Source organism: Staurois parvus, unplaced genomic scaffold, assembly GCF_062004578.1.
Source record: "Staurois parvus isolate SC_StPar_1 unplaced genomic scaffold, SC_StPar_1.0 ptg000057l, whole genome shotgun sequence".
NCBI lineage: Eukaryota > Metazoa > Chordata > Amphibia > Anura > Ranidae > Staurois > Staurois parvus.
Window position 1 is genome coordinate 475,001 of NW_028317853.1, and position 26,209 is coordinate 501,209.

Below are 26,209 nucleotides of genomic sequence, written 5' to 3' on the forward strand. Positions count from 1 at the left end.
AATTTATTCCGTTATTTTTTTAGTAAAAAAAAAAATCCAAATTAGTTTATAACCAAACATTATAATTTTTAAACATTTTTTTTTACATTTTTATTTTATTTTTTTTTATATTATTTTTTATTTTTTATTTTTACATACTGTCACCCTAGCAGTACAGTGTCACCATGGTGACACTGTACTACTTGTGGGGGGTGATGAAGATTTTTTTTTTTTTTTTTACACTGATTGCTTTTACACCCATATAGGATGTAAAAGCAATCATTTCTCTTTCTCTCTGTCTGCATTCTTGCAGTCATTGAGAAATACTGAGTGAGCTGTGATTGGTCACAGCTTGTCACATGGTACAAGGCTGTTGTGAATAGCCTTGTACCATGTGACCTCTGTGATCATTCACAGATTTCACACGTAGTAAGCAATGATGTCACAAGTGACATCTTGCTCACTACTTTGCATGTGATCACTGATTCGCCAATCAGTGATCACATGACCGGGACCTCGTACAGAGGTCCCGTCCGACGATCGGTGTTTCACTGTGTCCGGAGGACACAGCGGACACCGGATCGCGGTGGTGCGCGCTCCTAGGGAGCACGCACAGCTAGAAAAGGCGGGTGCCGTTTAGGAACGGCAACCCGACCTTGGACTGCCACCGCCCTGCCGTTTATAAACAGCAGGCGGACGGCAAGAGGTTAATACTAATCTTGGGGCATTGTTTACTCCCAAGCCAGGATATTTTCTACTCCCACTGACCACAGTCCGGCCCACCTAAAGTTTGAAGGACAGTAAACTGGCCCTTTCTTTAGAAAGTTTGGAGACCCCTGTTCTAGAAAATGAGACAAAATATTCAATATAATTTAATATTAATAAACGGTAATAATTATTATTACCTTTTATTATAATCAGGGGCGGACTGACCATTTGGAAACTCGGGCACTGCCCAAGGGCCGGGGGTCAGTAGGGGGCCCCATGAGATGCCCTTGGTACCTTTTTCATAGGCTTTTTTGAGTTTGGGCAAGGACACAGGGGCCCCATGATCCCCTATTGCCCGGGGGCCCCATGAGTTGTCAGTCCGCCCCTGGTAATAATATAATAAAATAATAGTAAATTAAAATGAGCATTACATATTCACTGTTGTTTGGTTTCAGGGTGTCTGTATGCCTTTAACATACCTGGTTGGTCAAGTGACCTGTGAGATCATCAGACTTTGGATCATATGGGTTGCAGGTCAGGCGTACATAGCCATGACGGAAAAATACATAATAAGGCACAGTAGATGCTATAAGCAGGTAAGAACGAATATCAAACTTCTTTCTTTCCAACAGCAAAGGGTTTGGAATGTACCTGTAATAGTAGAAAACAATGGTAACTGTATATAAATTACAGCTAGTATGCAGAACATCTGACTTCCTTACAGAAGATACAACAATCTGATATTTCAGTAATATAACCACATAAGCATGACAATTTGTCTGTACAGGACTTTGCCTATATAGTTGCTGGTAGGTCCAAAGAAATCAGACTATGTGCGTGATGTGATTAAAGGTGTAGTAAACCACGACCAACTAAAAAAAAATTGGGTCCACTGCAGGTTTATCCCATAATGTGCTAGTATGCATCCCAGAGTGCTGTGCTGTCACAGCTCCCTCCGGCGCTTCCATCTTCACCCAGTCTTCCTCCAGGGCTCTGGCTGTTTGAATGGCCAGAGCCGCAAAGATGTCACTCCGCAGCTGCAGCACAGTTCTCTGCATTCCACAGTATACTGTTTTCCCTGAATGTAGAGTGTCACTGATCACCACTGTCACCTCTCTACCCTTCCTTCATTTAAGTAAGCACCTAGGGCCTGAAAACATGTTGGACTGGCAGCAATGTGCAAAGAAACAGAGAAAAACTCCCTATTTTAGAGCTCTGATGTGCTTTTGTGGCATACCTTTACCAGTAGTATATAAAGAGGAACTTCAGTCCCCTTTCATGTGGCTCCGCCTCCCCATTCCCACCATCTTCCATATTATGACGTGTGTAGAAGTACCAAAGATCTCTGCCCAGCCTTTGGGCCCTGGCAGAGCCCTTCAGCACATTTGCGTATGTGTAAAATATTTCCTGCGCATGTGCATGCATGGAAACGGTTTGGAAATTCCATAACAGGCATCTTTTGTGCATGCATGGAAAAGCCACACGTACACAGATGTGCGAGAAGACTGTGTGTGCACATGTGAGAAGACCATCTATGCACGGATGTACTGTATGGCTCTGACCAGAACTAAAGACCTGCAGGGGGATGAGGAGAGCTGAACGTTTTTCTTGAAATAAAAAATAAATAAAATGATATCCAAAATGTGAGAGAGGGAAGTGTGAGGAGGCAAGGCAAAATTAAAGTTAGATTTAAGGTGAAGGTCTGTTTTAAGAAAACATTGGATCGACATGCATTTTAATTGTCCCAGGATTAGATTTAATGTAGATGGAAGATGTTAATGTAGCATTGCACTTTTTAAAAGTATGTAGACACTGGCATTTCCTTTTCACAACTGGTTCAAACTAAGACTTGAATTATTAATGGAATTCAGTTCTTCCTCCATCTCCCAACACAATACTTCACCATTAATTACGAGGATAAACCTGATATTCAGTCCAGTGCCATCTTCATCTGTTCACTTGTGGCCTTGGTAACATCTGGGGCCTGGGAACAGCTTGCACTGTCATTGTGCTGCCTTTCAATGCTGTGCAGTTCCTATTAGTTTCCCCTCTTTTGAGCAACATTTACTTGCAACAGGTCACTGTGCACTTCTATTGTTCCCACGTCTAGTACAATTTATACTATTATTGTTTGTAACCTCAGGAGGTTGAAGGATGAGTTACATATAAAATTACATTTTTTTGCCTACTATTACTACTACAGGGAGAGGAGTCAGACATGTGCATTGTAGGGGTGGATAAAAGAATATCATCTCATTTTTGATGTTTTAACCACTTGCCGTCCGCCTACTGTTTTTACACGGCAGGATGGTGTCACTCTAGGGGCAGGTTGCCGTTCATAAATGGCACCCGCATTTTCTAGTTGTGCGCGCGCCCTCAGTGTAAAAAAAAAATCTTCATCACATCCCACAAGTAGTACAGTGTCACCATGCTGACACTGTACTGCTAGGGTGACAGTATGTAAAAAAAAACCCAAAAACATAAATAATAATATAAAAAAATAAAAACAAAAATGTAAAAAAAAATGATAATTTTTGGTTATAAACTAATTTGTGTTATTTTTTTTTACTAAAAAGTTAACAGAATAAATTTTGGCCAATATTTATGATGAAATATTATTTATTTGCAAAATTTTATAAGAAAAACACTTTTTTTCAAAATTTTGGGACTTTTTCATTTAAATAGCAAAGAAAATTAAAAATCGCAGGGGTGAATAAATACCACTAAAATAAAGCTTTATCTGTCTCAAAAAAATGCTAAAAAATTCATATAGGTACAGTGTTGCATGACCGCGCAATTGTCAGTCAAAGTGTGATAATGCTGAAAGCTGAAAATTGGCGTGGACAGGAAGGGGGTGAAAGTGTCCAGACAGGAAGTGGTTAATGTATCTTAACGACTATAATCAGATATTTAGTGTCCCTTTGCAGCGGGTTGTTTAACCAAAACCTGTGTCCAGGCCTACAACAGAATTGGCAGCAAGGAATGTTAGAAACCTTTCCTGTTGTTCTGGCTCCACTCTACTCAGCCTACAGGCAGGTTGGGAAACTCAAACATACTGCACTCGTCAAAACTTGGGGCTCTAGATTCTGTGGTTACAGGCCAGGTCCATTGATGGTCAGGGCAAACACCCAGCCCAAACAACACGAGGGTTGAGCAGTACCAGGCATGTAGTTCACATGAGAAACTCATCACCACTACAAGGATTACACAACCCATGCTAGAAAAGTACTGACTCTCCTTCTACTGGCAAATATCAGTTTTGCAACTGAGCCAGTCTTTATATTTGCTCCCTAGGTGTTGGCTTACCCTCAGTTCCTCAAAAATAAAGATAACCCTTTAATTCTTCTTTATTGTTCAGAAACCTGGAAAATAACAGCTTTAGTAGCAGAAACTTTTAGCTATCCTGGTAGTGACCACTCCGTACAATAGACCAGTTTCCTACTGCATGGGAAGCTACAAGATCTGGTTATTCACATAGTATCAGGTGTCCTTCTCTTCCCATCAATCACTTTCTCAGGGCTCTGCTCACCTTACTATACACTCACCGGCCACTTTATTAGGTATACCTTGCAAGCACGGGTTTGGACCTCCTTTTGGCTTCAGAACTGCCTTAATTCTACGTGGCATAGATTCAACAAGGTGTTGGAAACATCCATCATAAATTTTGGTCCCTATTGACATGAGTTACTGTTGCCTTTCTATCATCTCGAACCAGTCTACCAATTCTCCTCTGACCTCTAAAATTGTGCATTTCCGGGTAGGGGGAGTGTGCGAGCCACGTGCGCACCCTACCCGTGCCGCCATTCGCGGCTGTGGCTGTCAATTACCGGGTACCGGCCGGTAATTTCTAAAGGTCTCCGAAGGGGAGGAAAACTGTTTTGTTTACTAAACAGTTCTCCTCCCTGTCAGCTTGGGCACACTGCTCTGGATGGATGAAGCACACGGACACAGCCCCCTAGTAAAACACTCCCTGCACACAGTTAACCCTTTGATCACCCCTCATGTTAACCCCTTCCTGCCCAGTGCCATTAATACAGTGCTTTTTTTTTATCACTGATCACTGTATTGGTGTCACTGGGGATGTCAGTGACACTAAGTCAGTTCCCCCCAGTGACAGAAAGTCACTGATCACCGCCATTTTTAGTAAAAAAAAAATCCCAGTATATATACCACCATTTGTAAATGCTATAACTTTCACGTAAACCAATTAATTTACACATATTGGGATTTTTTTTTTCTAGCAAAGACATGTAGCAGAATAAATTTTGGTGTAAATTTATAGCGAAATTTGATTTTTTAAATTTTTTTACTGGACATGTTTAATAGCAAAAAGTCAAAAACATAGTTTTTCTCTCAAAATTGTCGGTCTTTTTTTTATAGCGCAAAAAATAAAAAACGCACAAGCGATCAAATACCACCAAAAGAAAGCTCAATTCATGGGAAAAAAAGAACGTAAAATTCATTTGGGTGCAGCGTTGCATGACCGCGCAATTGTCAGTTAAAGTGACACAGCACTGTAACGCAAAAAATGGCCTGGTCAGAAAGGGGGGTAAATCCTCAGGAGGGCAAGTGGTTATTAAGTATATTTTGATTGCTGTTTTGCAAAGTTGGGAGCAGTGCAACACTGTTACATGTTATGACAGCACTGTGCTTTTTAACCTTTACTGCAGCTAGTAAAAAAATGAACAAAAGGAATATCAAGAACACGGGGACATGACCTTAAACTAACTAGAGGAAAGTTGAAAACGAATCCCAGAAAGTACTATTTTACTGAAAGAGTAGTTGATGCTTGGAATACACTTCCAGAAGAGGTAGTGAGCCATTCAACAGTAAATAGCTTCAAACACGCTTGAAACAAGCATAGATCTATACTCAGACAAAAAAAGTTAACAAAAAAAAATACAAACCCTCACCCCCTCAAAAAAAAATTAAAAAAGGGGGCAGACTTGATGGACCATTCTGTCTTTTGCTGCCATCCCTTTTCTATGTTTCTATGAATATTTCTTTTTATATATTCAGCCTGACTCCATTACAGTAATAAATTCAAATTTTAAGAACACCTTTATAGTTAATGTTGAGAGCTGAAGAGAGGAGGAGGAGACAAGGCACGATCTAAGTAAAAATAATGTTCTGTGTGGGAAGTTTAGTGGCCCTTCAGCAATGAATTTATTGTAGTAGTTACATAGGCTAAAAGATGGCACAGGTCCATCAAGTTCAGTCTTTAAATAAATGAACACACCCGCGGCAAACCATAACTGCCAGAAGTAACTTTATATTGGGATGCATTACCAAAATAAAGCAGGATCTCCAACCCTTTAATTAGGGAAATCATCAGATTCTTCATTTCCTCCTCCTCTGCAAACCTATTTTAATGACAGACAAATGAAAACAGCTAAAAGACGGCTTTTATTTGTTTCCCTTTTTTGTTGAAACTGGTGAACAATACTAAATAATACTAGCTGATGGTTGGTCCACGTTCATCTAATAAAGCTAGCTACCTGGCTGTCTGTTATCAACAAGTTTTCAGCGAGTGGACCTGGAAAAAGCCGACATATTAGAAAATCAGAATGAAGTCTTAACACCCAAATCACATATTTGTTCCAGATATGTGCTTCTGAAACGTATTAAAGCAGAGCTCCAATTATTTATTTTTTTACCCACTTCACCTTCCAGTGCTATCCACAGCTTCCTCTTCTGTCCTTTCCTCTTCTGGCAGAATGATGGCCTTATTCTATCCATTACTTAAGCTTGCCATAGATGGATCCAAAATTGGCCAGTTTATTAGGGACCAGATGAATTTCGACCCATCTTTGACTATTCCAGCAGTCAATCTATTCATTGGCTTCTCTCCAATGAGAATTTTGGCAAATTTGAATTGTTTAGCACTGCAGCCAATCAGCTGCAGCGCTGATCAGTGTATTCTGACAGCAGAGAAGTCCCTGCTGCCAGAATACAATTGTCCAGCAGGGGGGAAGAGGACATTTGAGTTGGATGGGAGAATCCATTAGTTTTCTTTTTTATCAGCATGCCCACTGATGTAAAAAAAAAGATCCAGCTATGGGCAGCTTTATGAGCCCAGCCCATTGTTCGCCCATCTTGCAGGCTGGGCTGACAGTGCTCCAGGACTGAGCGTGTCTCACACATCATTTGTGAATGTTGCTCAGTCCAGTAAGGCATGTCCCTTGTCGTCACCAAAAGAATAAGAAGGACAATTCACTAGAAAAAAGACCACATTGAAGTAGGTATGTACAGTATAGAGTTTCAGAAGTGAAGAGGGTAGTAGAAGGGGAAAAACTACAAGATGGAGTTCTGCTTTAAGTCTCATTGCTCAGCTTGAAAGCAGAAGCATTTTCAGAAGGAAAGGTCAACAACGATAGTCTCCATATTGTCTTAGTATCATTTTCTTTTCCAATTCTACTATTGTACTTATTTTCATGTACACCAGGGGGAGTTCTTACAACGGGAAAGACCACTGAAAACATAAGCATCAGGGATGTGATTTGCAATCCTACAGCATTAGTCTTAATAAACAGACAAACCTGCCACAAGGTAGCTAGTTACCCTGTATAAAGCAGTGTTTCTCAGCTTTATCAAAATATATAGACTCTAAAGCCGAACATTTATCAAGTACCCCTTGGAGTGAGTCACCTTTTCTAAAGTACCCTTTGATGTGGGTGCATTTGTTTCCCGTACCCTCTGTTTGTGTTTAAATGATTTACCAACAAAACATTAATTACAAATTCCAAAAAATGTATTATTAATATATTCTTTTCTAAAAATCTAAACTGTTTTGAAGAATCTTCTATAGCAAGCAGACGTCTTCCCTGCACCTATAATGAGCAATTCCTGAGTTTACATAGTTAGTCTGGCTGAAAAAAGACAAAAATCCATCCAGCTCAACCATTAAAAAAAAAAAAAAGTTATAATCCTACACCACAGTTGAACCAGAAGAAGGCAAAAAAAACCAACAAAGCATGATCCAATTTGCTCCTGCAGGAGAAAAAAAATCCTTCCTGATCCCCCGAGAGGCAATCAGATATTCCCTGGATCAACTTTACCTATAAATGTTAGTATCCAGTTATATTCTGTGTATCTAAGAAATAATCCAGGCCTTTTTTAAAGCAATCCACTGAGCTGGCCAGAACCAACTCTTGAGGGAGTATCTTCCACATTTTCACAGCTCTCACTGTGAAGAAACCTTTCCGTGTTTGGAGATTAAATTTCTTTTCCTCCAGACGTAAAGAGTGCACCCTTGTCCTCTGTGATGACCTCAGGGAGAATAGCTCTACACCGAGTTCACTATATGAACCACTGATGTATTTATACATGTTGATCATATCCCCCCTTACATATTATACATGGTGATCATATCCCCCCTTATGTATTTATACATGTTGATCATATCCCCCCTTACATATTATACATGGTGATCATATCCCCCCTTACATATTATACATGGTGATCATATCCCCCTTATGTATTATACATGGAGATCATATCCCCCCTTACATATTATACATGGTGATCATATCTCCCCCTTATGTATTTATACATGTTGATCATATCCCCCCTTACATATTATACATGGTGATCATATCCCCCCTTACATATTATACATGGTGATCATATCCCCCTTATGTATTTATACATGGTGATCATATCCCCCCTTACATATTATACATGGTGATCATATCCCCCTTATGTATTATACATGTTGATCATATCCCCCCTTAATCTCCTCTTCTCAAGAGAGAATAAATTCAGTTCCTCTAATCTTTCCTCATAGCTAATCTCCTCCATGCCTCTTATCAGTTTGGTTGACTTTCTCTGTACTTTCTCCAGTTCCCCAATGTTCTTTTTGCTCACTGCCACTGGCTGAGAATCGGGGTTTTAAAGTATGAAGATCTAAATTCTGCTACCTGCACTATAAAAACAGTAATGCTGCATGTAGCAGCTACTGCAACTTTAGGTTACCAGGTGAGGAACCCCTTCATTCTGTTCTTTCCTTATCATCTGTAATCAGTTGATTTAGTATTTTAGAGTTAAAAACCAATCTGTGTGTTTCAGTATGTGTAAGACAGGCAATACATGATTCTTTTTTTTTTTTCATTCAACCAACAGGTTGAAGTTAAAAAAATGAACCGATTCTCTATCCACACATTCAATGTTGGGGGGGAATCACTCCCACTGAGCTACTGTATTCTGCTCCCCGTTGGCAGAATAAAATGTTTCTCTGTTGCCAGCTGTAGCAGGTGGTATTGATTATTCGGAAAAAAACTGACAGGCTGGTTGTACGCAAGTTGATCGATAGACTGACTTGTGTGCAACCAGCTAGCCCATACATGGATCAAAGTTCAGCTAATTCCTGCTGCCCTGGCCCAATTTCACTGCATGCATGGCCGACTTCAGTTATGTTGTTTCAGGGTAAAGGTACAAGTCATCACCAGATATCTCTTTGGTACCAGAAGTAGAACATCACCCTTCCTGACAGTTGTATCCCAGTCCTCTACTACTTACAGGCAGTGGAGACACAACAGAATGATAAGTAAGAGGTAAGTTCTGACAATGCACTACAAAAAGTGTTTTAGGAGCTCTTTCCAATGTCATCAGATAATCAGATAAAGATGATTATGGGCATTCAAACATATTGCTACCTTAAACTGATATTAAAGGTTCTTTTTTTAAATAAAAACCATGTCATACTTACCTGCTTTGTGCCCCGATCCTCCACTTCTCTGGTTCCCAGCCTTTATCCTGGCTCCTCCCCCTTAATCAGTGCCCCTGATAACAAGCCGTTTGCTATGGGGATACTGGTGCATGCTCGCTCCCAAACCCCTTATGGGACATAGAGCCAAGGCCCGGCCCTGCTCTCACTCTCTCCTTATTGGCTCACTGGCTGTGATTGACAACAGTGGGAGCCAATGGCTTCTGCTGCTGTGTCTCAGCCAACGAGGAGGGAGGACCCAGGAGAAGTGAGGCTCCCGTGCACATCGCTGCATGGAGAGGGGGCTCAGGTGACTATTAGGAGGGGCTGTGAGCGAGCATCACACAGAATTTTTTTTTACTTCATGCATAGAATGCATGAAGATAAAAAGCCTTCAGCCTTTACAACCACTTAAAAGTGGAATTTCAGGCTTAAAGTAATATTAAAGGCAGATTAAAAAAAAATAAATAAACAGGTCACCCATTGGCGCCCCTGGCTCCTCCTCTTCTCTGAGTGCACCCTTAGCAAGCCACATGCTCTGGGGGCACTCATGTGTGCACGCTTCCGAGCCCCATTCTGTGTGTCCATAAGACACACAGAACAGGGCTCGGCCCCGTTCACATTCCCTCCTCACTGGCTGTTATTGACAGCTGCAGAAGCCAATGGCAAGTGAAGCAAACCTCTGGATTATTTGACACTCGTTTTTTACGTAGTAAGGAATTGTTCATTATGGGATATTATTTCCAAGGAATAGATGTTGTTATATTAAATATACACTACAATTTTGGAAAAGGTAAAAAAAAGAAAGTAGACATGTATATTTTAACAAGGTATCGTGAGTAAGTGTTGTAAGATTTTAGGTTTTTTTGAGTTGTCAGTAGTAATCTAGTCTCCATTGAGCTATTTGGTAACAAGATGTAATTGGTCAACATCCAACAGAACAAGCAGGCCTAATTTGTTTATGTTGCAGACAATAATAACCAATAATGCCTTTTTTCGGCAATCTCATGGTGTAAAGAATAAAGTGAGAAACTATGATGCCATTCACAGCTGTATACAGGTCTTTTTTTGAACAAAGACCTGTATACAGCTTTTAAACAATGTTGTTTTAGGTAGGGGTAAAATGATTGATTTATAGAAACTCGTGCCTACCTTTGCACAATCCGAGCTTGTGGACATTTTGCTGGAATTTTCTTTGCCATGGAATTTTCCATCATGGTCTGGATTTGGCATTGAAGAGTATCAATCTGCTCTTGGTTTTTCAGCAAATAGATACCACGTCCTTGATTCAGTCCAGTGGGTTTACAGATCCAAGTTTGGCCATCTAGAAAATTAAACAGAATGGGTATTTAAAATCAGTGTTAGGGATACTTCACTATTTGACATCTATATTACATTCTATGATCATAGCTATGAAATATTTCATGAAATAGACAGTTTATATAGAACACAGCAACCTTATACCAAATGCCCTAAAATAGCTGCATCAAAAATAAGATCAGTTGAAATAATGTATCCATTGCCAACACAGATATTTTTCTTGCCAGACTAGTACCCACCAGAAGACCAAACTGCTGGTTGACCCTGCCCTCATGTTTACCTGTCATTTGGTGAGTGACATGCCCAATGGAGAGACATTCGCCCAATGACATGTAAAATGGGGGCAGGGTAACCCAGTCACCCCGCCCTTATGTTTACCTGTCATTTGGTGAGTGTCCGTGGATGGGACACATCATATTCAGCAGACAGCGAGTTTTTCATTGTGTGTGGGTCGGCGTTCATCGTGATTGACTTTGGATCTTCTTCATGGAACATTATTTTTTGGCCTTTTTTTTAACTTGTCAAACACTGTGTTTGTGTTTTTATTTACTTCTGATGGTTTTTTTTGGATGAATGAGTAGGGGGTACTATGTACCCCTTCTCATTCACATGGGGGGCTGAGATCTGGTGGCTTCCTTGTAAAGGCACTCTGAAAAGCCACCAGCTCCAAGACCCCCACAACCACCGTCCAGAGTTGTGGAGAAGAAGCCTTTGTCCCCATCAAAGGGCCGGGTATGGATTTTGGGGGGGAACCCACGCCATTTTAAAAAAAAATTGGTGTTGGCTTCCACTTAAAATCCATACCAGACCTGAGGGATTGGGGGGACCCCCAAGCTGTTTTCTTTTTCGATTTTTCAATGCCGGCATTTGTTTGTTTACATTTTGCTGTCAAGGGGAAATCCCGCTGAGAGCAAATGGGTCATGGTTGTTAAGGATGTGGTGGCAGTCTGTTCCTTAACAAACAGCTCTTCTTTACAATGGATATTGAAACTTTCCAATACAAATGAATATACGAAACAAATGTAGATGATACAAAACAAATCCGGAAAACAAATCTGTTCACCATAATAAATATGACTAAATTAAGTTCTTCAATTAACGAATGAAAGGAATAAAAAATTTCCGTTGTGCACGTATAATTGAATCCACCTGGCAATAGTGGAACAAGAAACAGGCTGTCCCTTGTGGGACCTTGAAAAATGGCAAACAAAATCAGACTAAAAGGGAATTGTAGCTGAGACAGACAGATGTGATGGCAACACTATTGGGTTCAAAGGATGGTTTCTGACAAACCATCAGTATCAGGTTAAGGTCCCACAGAGTCACTGAGGAACATACAGGAGTCACAATGTGTGCAACATCCTGTACATAAGCCTTCACTAAATGAGAAGCAAGCAATCTCTGAAAAAAACTGCTAAGGTAAAAATTTGACCCTAGATGATACTCAAGGCTAAACACTGATCCAAACCAGACATAAGAAAAGACTGGATTCGTCCCACAAAGAACTTTCTGGGATGGAATTTTCTTGCTTTGCACCAAGAGAAATACACTTGGAGTCATTTTCACTGCTTTCAAGAGTGAGGGACTATCCAAATCCATTGGGCCCCTGTCCTGGACCTGGGTTTCAACAGCCAGGTTGTTAAGGCCAGCAACCAAGAAGCAGAATAGCAAACCGGCCCTTAGGACAGAAGGAGTTTCAGAGGAGTAAAGTCATAGGTCATAATGAACCTACCTGAAGACAAACCTGCTCAGCTTCTGATTGAACCTGGAAACCAGGACATCCACACCCAGCATCCCCTCCTTGACAGAGTTCCTAAACCGCCTTGGGGTGAAGAGACGATTCTCCAGAATCCAAACTGGATTGTTCACAGGGCTGCAACTTCTGGAAGTTCTGCCCAAGCCAGAATCATACCTACCTCTCTTTGAGCCATAAGACTTCGGATTCTTCCTTGATGGTTGATGTAAGCCACTGAAGTAGCATTGTCTGACTCAGTCCTGGTTGGATAACCTTGCAGATGACAGGTCCAGTTTTGAAGAGGTAACCAAATCTCTGAGTTCCAAAACATTGTATGGTAGAGGAGCTTCCTCCAACAACCAAGTCTCTTGTACCAAGAAGATATCTGATAGGCTGGAATGCATTGTGAGATCCTTCAAAACCATTATGAGGAAGGACTTCCCTGATTCCAGCACTTAACTTGCAATGCACCACACCAGGACAAGTCTGGTTTTGCTGGTCAGGCATATAGGATGGTCCAGAGACTGCTTTCCTGTCCCATGGTGTGAGAAGCTTTGCTTGCCAGTGTGCAGTCTCCTGAAAGCAGCAGAATAATCTGATATATCTAAAACTACATCCTGTGTAAGACTGGGAAACATTTGCCACTGTACATTTTTGTTTTTTTTTAGCTGGAAATTTATCTTTGAGGTACTTCCGCAGATCATAATGACAATACTAAGTACATGTAATGTATGTTTTCTGACAGGCTTTCCGGAGTTCACTAACTAATAATAATTTATTCATTTGAAACCTGACAGGTAGAACCTCTTCATGCATAACAAAAAATACTAATGAAAAAAATAAACTACTTCCTTCAATTTACCAATATACAGCATATGTACTGGGTTACCTTCATAGATAAAAAAGAAAGCTTCAGCCTCTTCTTTCAAATCTAGACGGTATGTCTCAGGGAGGAAATCAGCCATTTTCAACACCCTGTTTGTAGACAAAAATAGAAACCATTATTGACCACAGATAGGCCACAATGAAGTGCTAACAGTGGCATACATCTCTTAGCTGTCGCTTTTGTTCTTGAAATTTTCCTGTACCTCCACAACTGTCCTTTTAGGAGATCTCTATAAACTGTAAGTAGATGTACTATTTAAGAGAAAACTATAACCCATCCCCTCCCTCCTAGATTGTAAGCTTGAAAGAGCAGGGCCCTCGATCCCCTCATGTTTTGCATTGTATTGGTATTGTTCTGTCACATGTTCTGTCCCCCTTTGTAATGTACAGCGCTGAGCGAACTATTGGCGCTTTATAAATACTGAATAATAATAATAATAATAATAATAACAGTTTTGGTCATTTTAATTTCATATTTTTAAGGTTACCTGTTTATATTTTTCTTAATTTTATGTAAGTGCCCCACTAGGCCCATTTTACCCCCTTCCTGCCCAGGCCAAATTTCAGATTTCAGTGCTGTCACATTTTGAATGACAACTGCGCAGTCATGCAACACTGTACCCATATGAAATTTTTATCATTTTTTTTTCACACAAATAGAGCTTTCTTTTGTTGGTATTTAATCACCACTGGGTGTTTTATTTTTTACTAAACAAACGAAAAAAAAACCCAAACATTTTTCTATGATAAACATTTGCAAACGGGTAATTTTTCTTCTTCACTGATGTACGCTGATAAGGCTGCACTGATGGGCACTGATACGCAGCACTGATGGGCACTGATAGGCAGCACTGATGGGCACTATTAGGCAGCATTGAAGGGGACTGATAGGTGGCACTGACTGGCAGCACTGATTGGCAGCACTGATGGGAACTGACTGGCAGCACTAATGGGCACAGATTAGCAACACCACTGGACACTAATTGGCAGCAAAGCTGGGCACTGATTGGCAATGATAGGCAGCACTGATGGGTACTGTTTGGGCTACACTGATAATCAGCACCCTGATTATCAGTGCAGATGTCTCCTTTCAAACTTGCCGGTCATATGACGTCCTCCCAGAACTGGATGACCATACTGTAGTTGTCATTCGCTATAGCGTGGTCAGCAAGTGGTTAAAGTGCCTCCCCAACACACATGCGTTGCAGTACACCACAACGATCGACAACACTGCATTGGTGCATTACGCAGCTCAAATAAGGGCAACTTCACACCACAATGCATGCTGTTTCATGTGCATAACACATACACACAAGTGTCGGTTTTAACACACCTTGCAGGGATTTCTATTTTCTTTTTTTTGGGGGGCTCTTTCACATGTGCTTTGATCTTTGAGGTGTAATCAGCATTTGGGTCGCCCTTCAGAGAGCATATGACAGGTGTTGAGGAGGCATTGCATCACCTTCTCACTGTCTGCTTTAACCCCTTGAACCCCACACTACTGGTCCGCAACCACGTGCATTGCAATGCCCTACAGTATATTATTACTATATTATTATACAGGATTTATATAGCGCCAACAGTTTGCACTTTACAAAATGAAGGCAGACATTACAGTTACAATACAATCTGCTACTACAGGAAACAGAGGGCCCTGCTCGTTATATTAGAAACTACAGCTCGAAAATGCTTCCCATCACAAGCAGTCATAGGTTATTCATTTATTTAGCTTACCCGCTATGGGCAACATAACTTTTTAAAAGAAGTACCAGTGAGTTATATTAATATGGTGTATCATTTTTTCTGCTAAAGTGGTCATTTTAATTAATTGTATAGAAAATCATTTGTACAAATTACTGCTGGCTGTATGGAAGAGTTGTGCCAACAAATGTGGGTTAAACAGTATTCTTTTGTGAAGTATGTTTACACAACTCCTGCAAAATTATAGTAACCTTTAGGCTGTGTTCACATATATGCGGTGTGGTGTATCGCATGTGATGCGCACAGGATCCGCACCGCATTTTGTATGGTTCCAATCGTACTGCACCCACACCAAAAAGGTGCAGGACCCTTTATTTGGTCCGTACTAGAATTGGATTGCATGGGTATTCACAGCTATGCGATCCAATTCTGCACATCGCAACGCATTTGACAGTCCGATTTCGGGGGGTGTTGTTAACTTATCATACACACCCGCAGCGGTTTGCATGAACTATTCTGATGCGGTACGGAATTCGCACAGAAAACGCTGCGAATTCCGCACCGCATCAGTGTGAACCCAGCCTTAATCCAAGAAAATGGACACAAGCATACTGTAGGCTATACTTTATGTGTTGTAAACTTATAACTCATATTTGAATACAGATCCCTGGTGTGTAATACAGAAGGATAAATCCATTTAGAAGAGACAGCATTACTGCCAACATGACATAAAATAATTCATTATAAATTATGCTTCACATTAATGGAGTACCTCCAGCAAATAAAGTGATTAGCGATTCATAAAAAAGCCACAACTGGCTCCCTAACCACTATTTCGGGGACAGGTACACTTTGGCAATTACACTGTATCCAGAGATCATTGCTCACCTGGTTTTGTTGATTTTTTGCATGACCCTTTCATAATCTCGCAGGCTGCTTAAAAGTCCAATCTTCGTGGTGAGCACCTTATTGTTAGGTATTTGATACAAAAGTTGTTCACCTAAACATAAAACATTAAGGTATGCATAATTGTAAACTGTGTCATTTTTATATCAAGCAGATGCAAAACCTCCTTATAGGTGCTGGCTATTTTTTGCAATTAAAGTATTGTATATGTAAACCCTCATCTTATAAAACAACCCATTCAGTTTAAAATAGAAATGAAAAGCAAAACATTTGTGCATAGATATAAAAGTGATAAGTGATTATATATCCTCTGTTCTCAGCTGCATAAGGTGCTCAGAGACCTGGCTGGAGGAGAAACAGCAGTACACTGACCTTCCCAGTGAATGGCTGTCCGGGGGGGTGGAGGCGTGTCTGGATAAGTCTGGTAATTAGAGGAAAGCAGGCTGATTTCTCAGAACTGACTACAATGTGTTCTCATACCTAGTGTGGTCAGTTTTTAATAGAAAAGCAGATGGACTGGCAGGAACACGAGGGATTTCACACAAAGGAAGCAATACAAAGAGAAAAAGATACTTTCTCATACAAGTACATGGTACAGCAGGCACATATCAGAAATATGAAATATTGGGCTTACATGTTCTATAAAACAAAGCCCTGGTTCACACCGGTGTGATTTCAGGTGCGACATGCGATTTACAAATCGCACCTGAAATTGCATCTAATGTATTTCTATGGCACTGTCTTCATTTGCAGTAGAACAATTTCAAAAATAGTTCCTCCCAGGGGTGGACTGACAACTCATGGGGCCCCCGGGCAATAGGGGATCATGGGGCTCCTGTGTTCTCACCCACACTCAAATCACACCCAAAAAAGCCTATGAAAGGTACCAGGGGCATCTCAAGGGGCCCCCTACTGACCCCGGGTCCTCAGGCAGTGCCCAAGTTCCCAAATGGTCAGTCCGCCCCTGGTTCCTGCACTACTTTTATCTGATTTCATTGTGACTTGCATTGACCTTCTGTTAGAAAAAAAAATTGCAAGCCACAGTGAAATTGGAGGTACAAATTGCACTGATCTGCAGCTTTGAAATCGCGCTACTTCAAGTGAAGCCGCGTGATTTCAAAGTTGCATTCAGTGTGAACCAGAGATAAATGCCAACAATGAATGTTTTCCCTGCAGAGCAGCCAGAGATAAAAGGGTTGATTTACTAAAGGAAAACAGATTGTGCCCTTTGCAACTGCAAGGGAATTTGCTCCAGAGCTTAGTAAATGAGATGAAGCTCTGCTGACATCCACCATCCAATCATGTGCAAGCGAAAATGATGGGTTTTTGTTTCAATTTTACTTCTATGTGACTGGGTACTCTTTGCAAAGTGAAGCTTCACCTCATTTACTAAATTCTGGAGTAAATCCCCTAGAAGAGTGCAACTGCACTTACAAGCTGTGCAGTCTATTTGTCTTCAGTAAATTAACCCCAAAGAGTTAGTTCAACCAATTCTGGTAGATGCCGGAAAACTAAACCACCTAATGGGTTCTCATGGCTCTCAATCAATGGAACTCTTTTACTAAAAGCAAATAGACTGTTTGCAAGGGAAGTTGCAATCTGCAAGGAAATATGTCCCAGAGCTTCATGAATGTGGTGAACTTTCACTTTGCAAAGAATACCCAATCCCATGAAAGAAAAATAAACAAAACTGCATTTGTGCTTCCACATGACTGGATGATGGAAGTCGGCAGAGCTCCACCTTATTCACTAAGCTGTTGTCCAAATTCTTTTACAAAGTAAACAGCCTATTTGCCTTTATTAAAGCAACCCCAATATCTTTGAAGCACAGTAGAACCTTCTTGAAACATGAGATATCTGGACGTCTCACTTTCATCACAATTCCCAAAAATATAGGATTTTATTTTAGGATAGTTGACAGGGTCATGAAAATTGTTCCTTCAGAACAACTGGTTTAGGAGACAAATACAGCCTCCTAACATGGAGCTATTTAACCCAAACTGCCTATAGCTGTTTAAGGCTTGTTAGCCACCAACAGTGCAGTGCTTGGCTTCTGTAGTGTAACTGTTGGGTAACTGTTACAAAGTTGCTTTTTTTTGTATATTTTTTGGAACCAGGTCAGACTTGACTATGACTTTACACACTGAATGCTTGTTTCAGGTCAGTTCCAACTTACTGAAGATACAGGGGATCACCATGTTATCCATAAAACTAATTTTTGAGGAGGTGGTCATTTTATGACAGCCACCAAATTTCTCTCAATATAGCATTCTTTTACAGGTATCTAGTACTTAGAGGAGTAAATGAAAAAGAATGACGCAGTCAGATGTTTCTGCGTAACACGGCTGGATGAATATTTTGAACAAAAGCTTTATTAATATTGTGTTTCAGCATTGAACACACAGTGTATGCATTCTAACCTTCTCGGAAGGCATTATAGGTGGCCGAGCTCTTGGTTTCGCACCATTTCAGCTTGTAGTCATCTCTCTTGTTGTCATGGATCTGTTGCCATCCTTTGTTCAGGCAATATGCACTTACCCTAGAAAAAAAGGTCTATTAACCAGCATAACATTTAATACAAGACATAAATATAACAAATGAAAATATAGCAAAAACATTTTTTTTTCAATGTTCTGTAGATCCAAATATGAAGGAAATCAAGCAGATGTCAATTGTCTTATCATTGTGTGCAACAGTTTTATATGTTCATTATCATCATTATATGTTCATTTTGAGGGCAATGTAAGGGATTTCCGGCAAGACGAATTGCGAATAGAAGTGTGCATGCGCATAGGAACGTCCGGAGAAGAGTGGTCGGTTGTTCTCATGTGCGCAGAAATGCGCGATCACGCAAATGCAGGGCAAAGATTGGCGCCAGATGGGCTATTTAAAGAGTGTCTTGGCCCATGTTAGTTGCTGACTGGTCTTTGGCTCCCCTGTGTCCTGCTTGTTCCTGTGTGATTCCTTGTTGCTGACCCGGCTTGTTCCTGACTTGACTCTGATTGCTCTCCTGATGGATACTGGTTCCTGACTTCGGCTCTGCTCCTGACCTTGGCTTTTCTTCAGATTCTGTACCGTGCTGCCCGACTGTTGATGACCCTGGCTATCCCTATGACACTGCTCCTGTCTCTTACCCTCACTACCTGCCTTGCTCTGGTGCACGCCTGGCAATCTACAAGACCTGCTCTGCTTGTTACTACTGTGCCTGAATCAGAAGATCATCAGTCTTCCAAGGTCATCATCTGCAAGAGCTGCAAACAACAACTACTGGCGCTCTTGTCCCCCTGGTCCCTAGACTCCCTCTGTTCCAACTCCAGTGAGGTCAGGGCTAGTGACACAAGTGAGGCTGGCCTTGTCATTTCAGTCTCCCATCAGGTACGTGACACCTAAGACTTGAATATGCCAGACTGTACTGTTCAATCACTTATTAAGAAGTGGAAAATTCAGGGATCTCTTGATACCAAGCCAAGATTAGGTACACCAAGAAAGATTGCAGCCACAACTGCCAGAAGAATTGTTCGGGATACAAATAAAAACCCACAGGTAATTTCAGGAGAAATACAGGCCGCTCTGGAAAAAGACAATGTGGTTTTTTCAAGGAGCACTATATGAGAATACTTGAACAAAAATTAGCTGCATGGTCGAGTTGCCAGAAAGAAGACTTTACTGAGCCAATGGCAAAAAAAGCCCGGTTACAATATGCCTGACAACAGCTTGACATGCCTCACAGGTTCTGGCACACTGTAATCTGGAGTGATGAAACCAAAATAGAGCTTTATGGTCCATAAGCTCTATGTTTGGAGAGGGGTCAACAGAGACAAGAATACCATCTCCACTGTGAAGCATGGTGGTGGCGCACTGATGTTTTAGGGGTGTGTGAGATCTAAAGACACAGGGAATCTTGTAAAAATGTATTGCAAGATGAATGCAGCATGTTATCAGAAAATACAGCCAGACAGTTTGCATTCTTCTGCACGAAAGCTGTGCATGGGACACTCTTGTATTTTCCAGCACCACAATGACCCTAAGCACAAGGCCAAGTTGACCCTCCAGTGGTTACAGAAGAAAAAGATGAAGGTTTTGGAGTGGTTATTACAGTCTCCTGAGCCACCTTGGGGAGATCTCAAATGTACAGTTCATGCAAGACAACCAAAGACCATGCAAGACCTGGAGGCATTATGCACAGCAGAGAAATACAAAGCAGTATGTTTCCCTAGTAAATCACATACAGCACACATAGTAAAACAGCACAGGTTAACCTTTTGATCGCCCCAGATGTTAACCCCTTCCTGCCCAGTGTCATTAGTACAGTGTCAGTGCTTTTTATTAGCACTGATCACTGTATTGGTGTCAGTGGGATGTCAATGGCAGTTAGTCAGTTCCCCCCCAAGTGTCAGAATGCCTGTCGCCATTTGTAGATGCTATAACGTTCACGTAAACCAATTAATTTACATATATAGGGATTTTTTTTAGCACATACATGTAGCAGAATTCTGGCCTAAATTTATGATGAAATTAGATTTTTAAATTTTTTTTACTGGATATATTGTATAGCAAAAATTCTAAAATATTGTTTTGGTTTTTTTTCAAAATTGTCTGTTTTTTTTTTTTTTCATTTAAGTGCAGCATTGCAATACCGCGCAGTTATCAGTTAAAGTAACGCAGTGCCATATCGCAAAAAATGGCCTGGTCAGGAAGGGGGGTAAATCCTCTGGAGGGCAAGTGGTTAAGAACTAAGGGTATGCCGACTTTCTAACAGGGGTCATTTCATTTGTTTCCTTGTTGCCATGTTTTGTTTTATGATTCTGTCATTCTATTATGACCTACAGTTGAATATGAATCCCAGAAGACATAAGCATTAAACCTACACCCCACTGGCACACCACCGTATACAAGTTGTATATTTAGCAGGGGCGGACTGACCATTTGGAAACTCGGGCACTGCCCGAGGGCCCAGGGTCAGTAGGGGGCCCCATGAGATGCCCCTGGTACCTTTTTCATAGGCTTTTTTGAGTTTTGGCAAGGACACAGGGGCCCCATGATCCCCTATTGCTCGGGGGCCCCATGAGTTGTCAGTCCGCCCCTGATATCTAGTACTACACAACTAGGGACTAGTTCAGAACCTGCTCCTGTTATTGCTCCCTTTGTTTATATCTAATCCTACATAGCTGCCGATTGATTGGTAGATTGAGCAAATCACCTGTGAGATTACTGTATCTCTACTAACCTACAGTACCTCGGGTTGTAACCTATGTAGTACTGATGTGGTTATTGTTTGTTCCATGCTCTATCCTGGATACGGTTACTGATGCTGTTTGTATATTTTTGCTGATGTGCCATGAAATTAATAGAACTTTAATTCTTAAAAAAAATAAAATTCCTATCTTGCACCTGATAGAAGATCTCTGGATGGATGTAAAAAAGCAAATAGTAATAGTAAGCAAAAATACTAATAGTAAGCTCGTTTTTAACTCACAAGATACAAAACAAACTTACTTAACCGTTTGGATGATTAAAAATAAACAGGTTTCAGACCCATATGGAAGAAAAATATATTTGAAATATATTTTGAAAATATTCTTTCCAAATATATTGACATATATTTAAAATGCTACAATTTTGACCATATTCAATATATTCAAAAATATATTTCAATATATATATCTCTCGCTCTCTATCCATTCAGTCATATCCGACCCTTGGCAATTGCATGGACCGTCACTCTTACGCAAATTTTTCCATGAATTCTCTTAGCAATTATTTTACAGGATAGGTTACCAGGTGTTTCCCCAACCCCTACCATGCAGGAGATCCCGCGTTGCCAGGGATGAAACTAGGGCAATTTAGACAGGAGCCAATTAACCTACCAGATATATATATATATATATATATATATATATATATATACTGCATATTGAAATGCATTTTTATTACAAAATATATGAAAAATATTTTTAAAGATATATTTAAAATATACTGTATGTCTTTAAAAATACAAATCTACATTTTTGGAATGCATTTACAAATATATGTAAAAATATATGTAAAAATGACTTTTTTATATGTTAAAAAAATCAGAAGAATATATTTTAAAAAATATATATTTTTAAAAATATATATTTTTTAAATATAGTCTTCAGATTTTTTTTAACACGTAAAAAAGTCATTTTTACATATATTTGTAAATGCATTCCAAAAATGTAGATTTTCATTTTAAAAGACATACAGTATATTTGAAATGTATTTTTAAAAATATTTTTCAAATATTTTGTAATAAAAACGCATTTCAACATGCAATATAAATATATATATATATATATATATATCATGGGCGGACTGACCATTTGGAAACTCGGGCACTGCCCGAGGGCCCGGGGTCAGTAGGGGGCCCCATGAGATGCCCCTGGTACCTTTTTCATAGGCTTTTTTGAGTTTGGGCAAGGACACAGGGGCCCCATAATCCCCTATTGCCCGGGGGCCCCATGAGTTGTCAGTCTGCCCCTGATATATATATATATTGAAATATATTTTGGAATATATATAAATATGGCCAGAGTTGTAGCATTTCAAATATATGTCAATATATTTGGGAAGAATATTTTTTTAAATATATTTCAAATATATTTTTCTTCCATGTGGGGACATAGGCACCTCTCACCTTCCCACTGTCTACTGAGGGTGCCATTGATGACCAATGAAGCTCTAAGCTCCAGATGGTGGGTTTCAATTCCAAAGTCAGAGACGTCTAGCCTCTAATGATGGGCAAACTATAGAACAAGGCTTAAAGGTTCATAAACTAACAGTAAGCACATTGCGGTACCTTATACAAAAAATCACCAGCACCAAAAATGATATTGTGAAATAATTCCCAAATAAATGGTGCTGCTCCTTAGTGTCAACACTAATAAAATAACAAAAAAAATCAAAACAGCGCAAATATACACTCAAAAAAATATAAAAAACAATACAAATAAATCATACAAAAAATATAAAAATTAAACAGTCCCACTCCTTGCGGTACCTGCTCCAAGGCAGCACATTTAGGTTTAAAAATTGTTTTAAATTTGACAGGATAATTGTTAAATTCCCTAAAGATGAGATGCATTTTACGTAAAGCAGCGCACTGTGTTTTCTTTTTCTTTTTGTAATCTATTATTGCAGCAAAGGTTTTTATTAGATATTTTTAGAATATATTATTAGAATATAATGAACAAATATAGAGCACAAACTGTGAGAAACATCTAGGCACCATTTGTATTTGTCACTCATTTTGTATACCAATGCTAAACTAGCAATATACTTGGCTCCCTGAAAAAAACAAATTGTGTTGAAGTATTGAAAAAGAGAAAAGTAAGAATATAGTTTAATGATTTAGCTGCTTCTTAAGGCACCAGGGAGGGGTTTTTGAGTTTCACACCTGGCCCAGGAGGCCCACACTATGTTAATAAAATCAGTACTAATGCATATTGTATGTGATTTGTCCCATGTGCTAGATCCACCATAGTTTGTTTATAACCCATGGTTTAATAGGAGAGAATGTTTCCCGGAGGCTCTATCTGTGCGCCGTGAGGCTGAGAAGAGGTGAGTAATATTCTTTTTTTGAGATTTATCACAGAATGTTATCTGTCTACCAAAGACCACCCAGGAAATAACTAAGAAGCATAAATTTCAAATAGATAACATAGGCCCACCGGTGCTGAAGGATATCGGTGTACCGGCAGCAAAGCACTTTGGCGATTAGCGAATCACATTTCTCATGGTACTCATTCAGCTTATGACTCTGCACACACACATAACATAAAACCTTTGCTGTATCTTGTAATAGAAACTCAGTAAACAAGAGTGATGCTTGGAGACCTCAGGAAGTCCCAGCAGATACAATATTTATTTCTTGCACATCAGACTTCCATTCCCTCCAATCAGAATGTTCCCCAGAGAAGATGAAATATTGAGAGTCTAGAATTATAACTTTGTTGTTTACTTGGCAAAGTCCCTGAACACTCTTACAATTCATACCATATATACGGAAGGAGACTATATTCATGTAACCCTTTGTAATCTTGAATGTTTTAAAGTGGAACTTAACTGTATGTGACCAATACAGTGCTATTTAATTCATTTCTACATTTTAAAGCAAACTCACCCATCTACTCTTGTCTCCATGCTTTATTTTGTTGACAAAGTAACTCTGAACCCCCCCCCTAGTATTTCTAGCCATGTCCATATTGAGTAAGGGCAGATGATTCATGTAATATTTACTTCCTAGAATCCATCTGCCCTTAGCTCAGACATACAAGCAGGAAAGCTTCTTACTTAGCTAACAAAAGTCCGTCTTCCAGTTGAGAAAAAAAAATGTCTCTGAAAATCCCTAGGATAATGACATAATTTTGACTTAACCACTTCCCGTCCGGCCCATGTCTATAAATGGCCAGACGGGAGCAGTGCAGGGGCGGGTGACCATTTATAAATGTCCGCCCCGCTTCCCTTCTTGTGCGTGCTCCCTGCGAGCACGCAACACCACAATCCGGTGCACCGATCGTTGTAGGTGATCGCAACACCACAATCCGGTGCACCGATCGTTGTATGATCATCGCTATGTGAGCTCCCGATCATGTGATCACTGATTGGCCAATCAGTGATCACATGAAGAGTAGTAAGCAAGATGTCACTTTTGACATCATTGCTTACTACGTGTGAAATCTGTGAATGATCACAGAGATTACATGGTAAAAGGCTATTCACAACAGCCTTGTACCATGTGACAAGCTGTGACCAATCACAGCTCACACAGTATTTCTCAATGGTTGCAAGATGCAGCAAGAACAAAGGAGAAATTATTGCTTTTACAGCCTTTATGGGTGCAAAAGCAATCAGTGTAAAAAAGAAAAAAAAAATCTTCATCACCCCCCACAAGTAGTACAGTGTCACCATGGTGACACTGTACTGCTAGGGTGACAGTATGTAAAAAAAAACCCACATAAATAATAATATAAAATATAATTTTTGGTTATAAACTAATCTGGGTTATTTTTTTTTACTAAAAAGATAACTGAATAAAGTTTTGCCAAGATTTATGAAGAAAAATTATTTATTTGCAAACATTTATAAGAAAAACACTTTTTTTCAAAATTTTTCGACTTTTTCATTTTTGTAGCAAAAAAAATAAAAATCCCAGTGATGAATAAATACACCAAAATGAAGTTTTATCTGTCTCAAAATAATGCTAAAAAATTCATATGGGTACAGTGTTGCATGACCGCGCAATTGTCATTCAGAGTGTGATAACGCTGAAAGCTGAAAATTGGCCTGGACAGGAAGGGGGTAAAAGTGTCTGGACTTGAAGTGGTTAAAGTGTCACTAAACCTAGGACCCTGCATTCACTATATCTGGTCTCCCACAGTACACACAACATGGAAGTGCAATTATTTTAGTAACTATAAACTGCTAAATACCTTTTCTCATCAGAAGTTTGAGCAGTCTTGTGGCTTCTATCTGTGTCCAGCCAAGCACTAGCTAAAGCTTGTAGGAAGAGTTTTCTTTCTGCTCTAGGAGGATGCAAAACCCCTGACCTCTTCTGACCAGTGCTGATTGGCCCTGTGCTGATCACATTCATTTTCCCAAGAAAAAAAAACCTCTCTATCAATGCACACCAAACTGAGCATGTGCAAATGCCTATGGTTCAGTCTATCTTATCAGGAAATAGAATGTGGTCACTTGAAAAAGGGGAGGAACAGAGCAGAAAGGATCAAACGGCCTTTTTGCACAATGCAGAGGATTAACCCCTTAGGTTCCACAGTGAGTATAACAAGCATGCTTTACTGCATTTACAGACTGATTTTACTGTTGTAGGTTTAGTAACACTTTAAGCCAGAAACCAAGAAGCAACTGAAGAGATGTAAAACAAGTAACTATAATATAGCTTTCTATCTATTAACTAATACTAGCAGCATAATGATTAAAATTAGGTCATGTTGATTGGGAGAGTTTAGTTCCAGTTTAATTGTGACATAAAGATCTCCCCTACCCAATTCTTAATCAAAGTTTTGCACTTCTATCTAAAATGCTTTAATAAAGCACTACTTGTAAAAATGGGGAAAAAAACTTACTTTAGATGAAACAGCTAGAACTAACTGTTTGAACCACCTAAGCCATGCCATGCCATACAATGCAAAAAAAAAAAACTATTCAAAGTCTTCAAAAAAAAATTGGCCTAAATCTTTACTGCAATACCCATAAAAACAATATAAACTAATTATCTTTAAAATAAATAA

At 39.8% G+C, this 26,209-nt stretch overlaps 1 protein-coding gene across 1 annotated transcript in view; it reads right to left on the reverse strand.

Annotated features, from left to right (window-relative positions):
* The window catches only part of TTLL10 (tubulin tyrosine ligase like 10), a 67,187-nt gene that overhangs the window by 22,002 nt on the left and 18,976 nt on the right, over window positions 1-26,209 (reverse strand). Inside the window, exons 3-7 of the mRNA XM_089668431.1 lie at window positions 18,359-18,477; window positions 15,921-16,032; window positions 13,336-13,421; window positions 10,544-10,715; window positions 1,167-1,338 (exon numbers count right to left, since the gene is read on the reverse strand). Of these exons, the coding sequence (XP_089524557.1) occupies window positions 1,167-1,338; window positions 10,544-10,715; window positions 13,336-13,421; window positions 15,921-16,032; window positions 18,359-18,477 (661 nt within the window). The remainder of the gene's footprint in view (window positions 1-1,166; window positions 1,339-10,543; window positions 10,716-13,335; window positions 13,422-15,920; window positions 16,033-18,358; window positions 18,478-26,209) is intronic.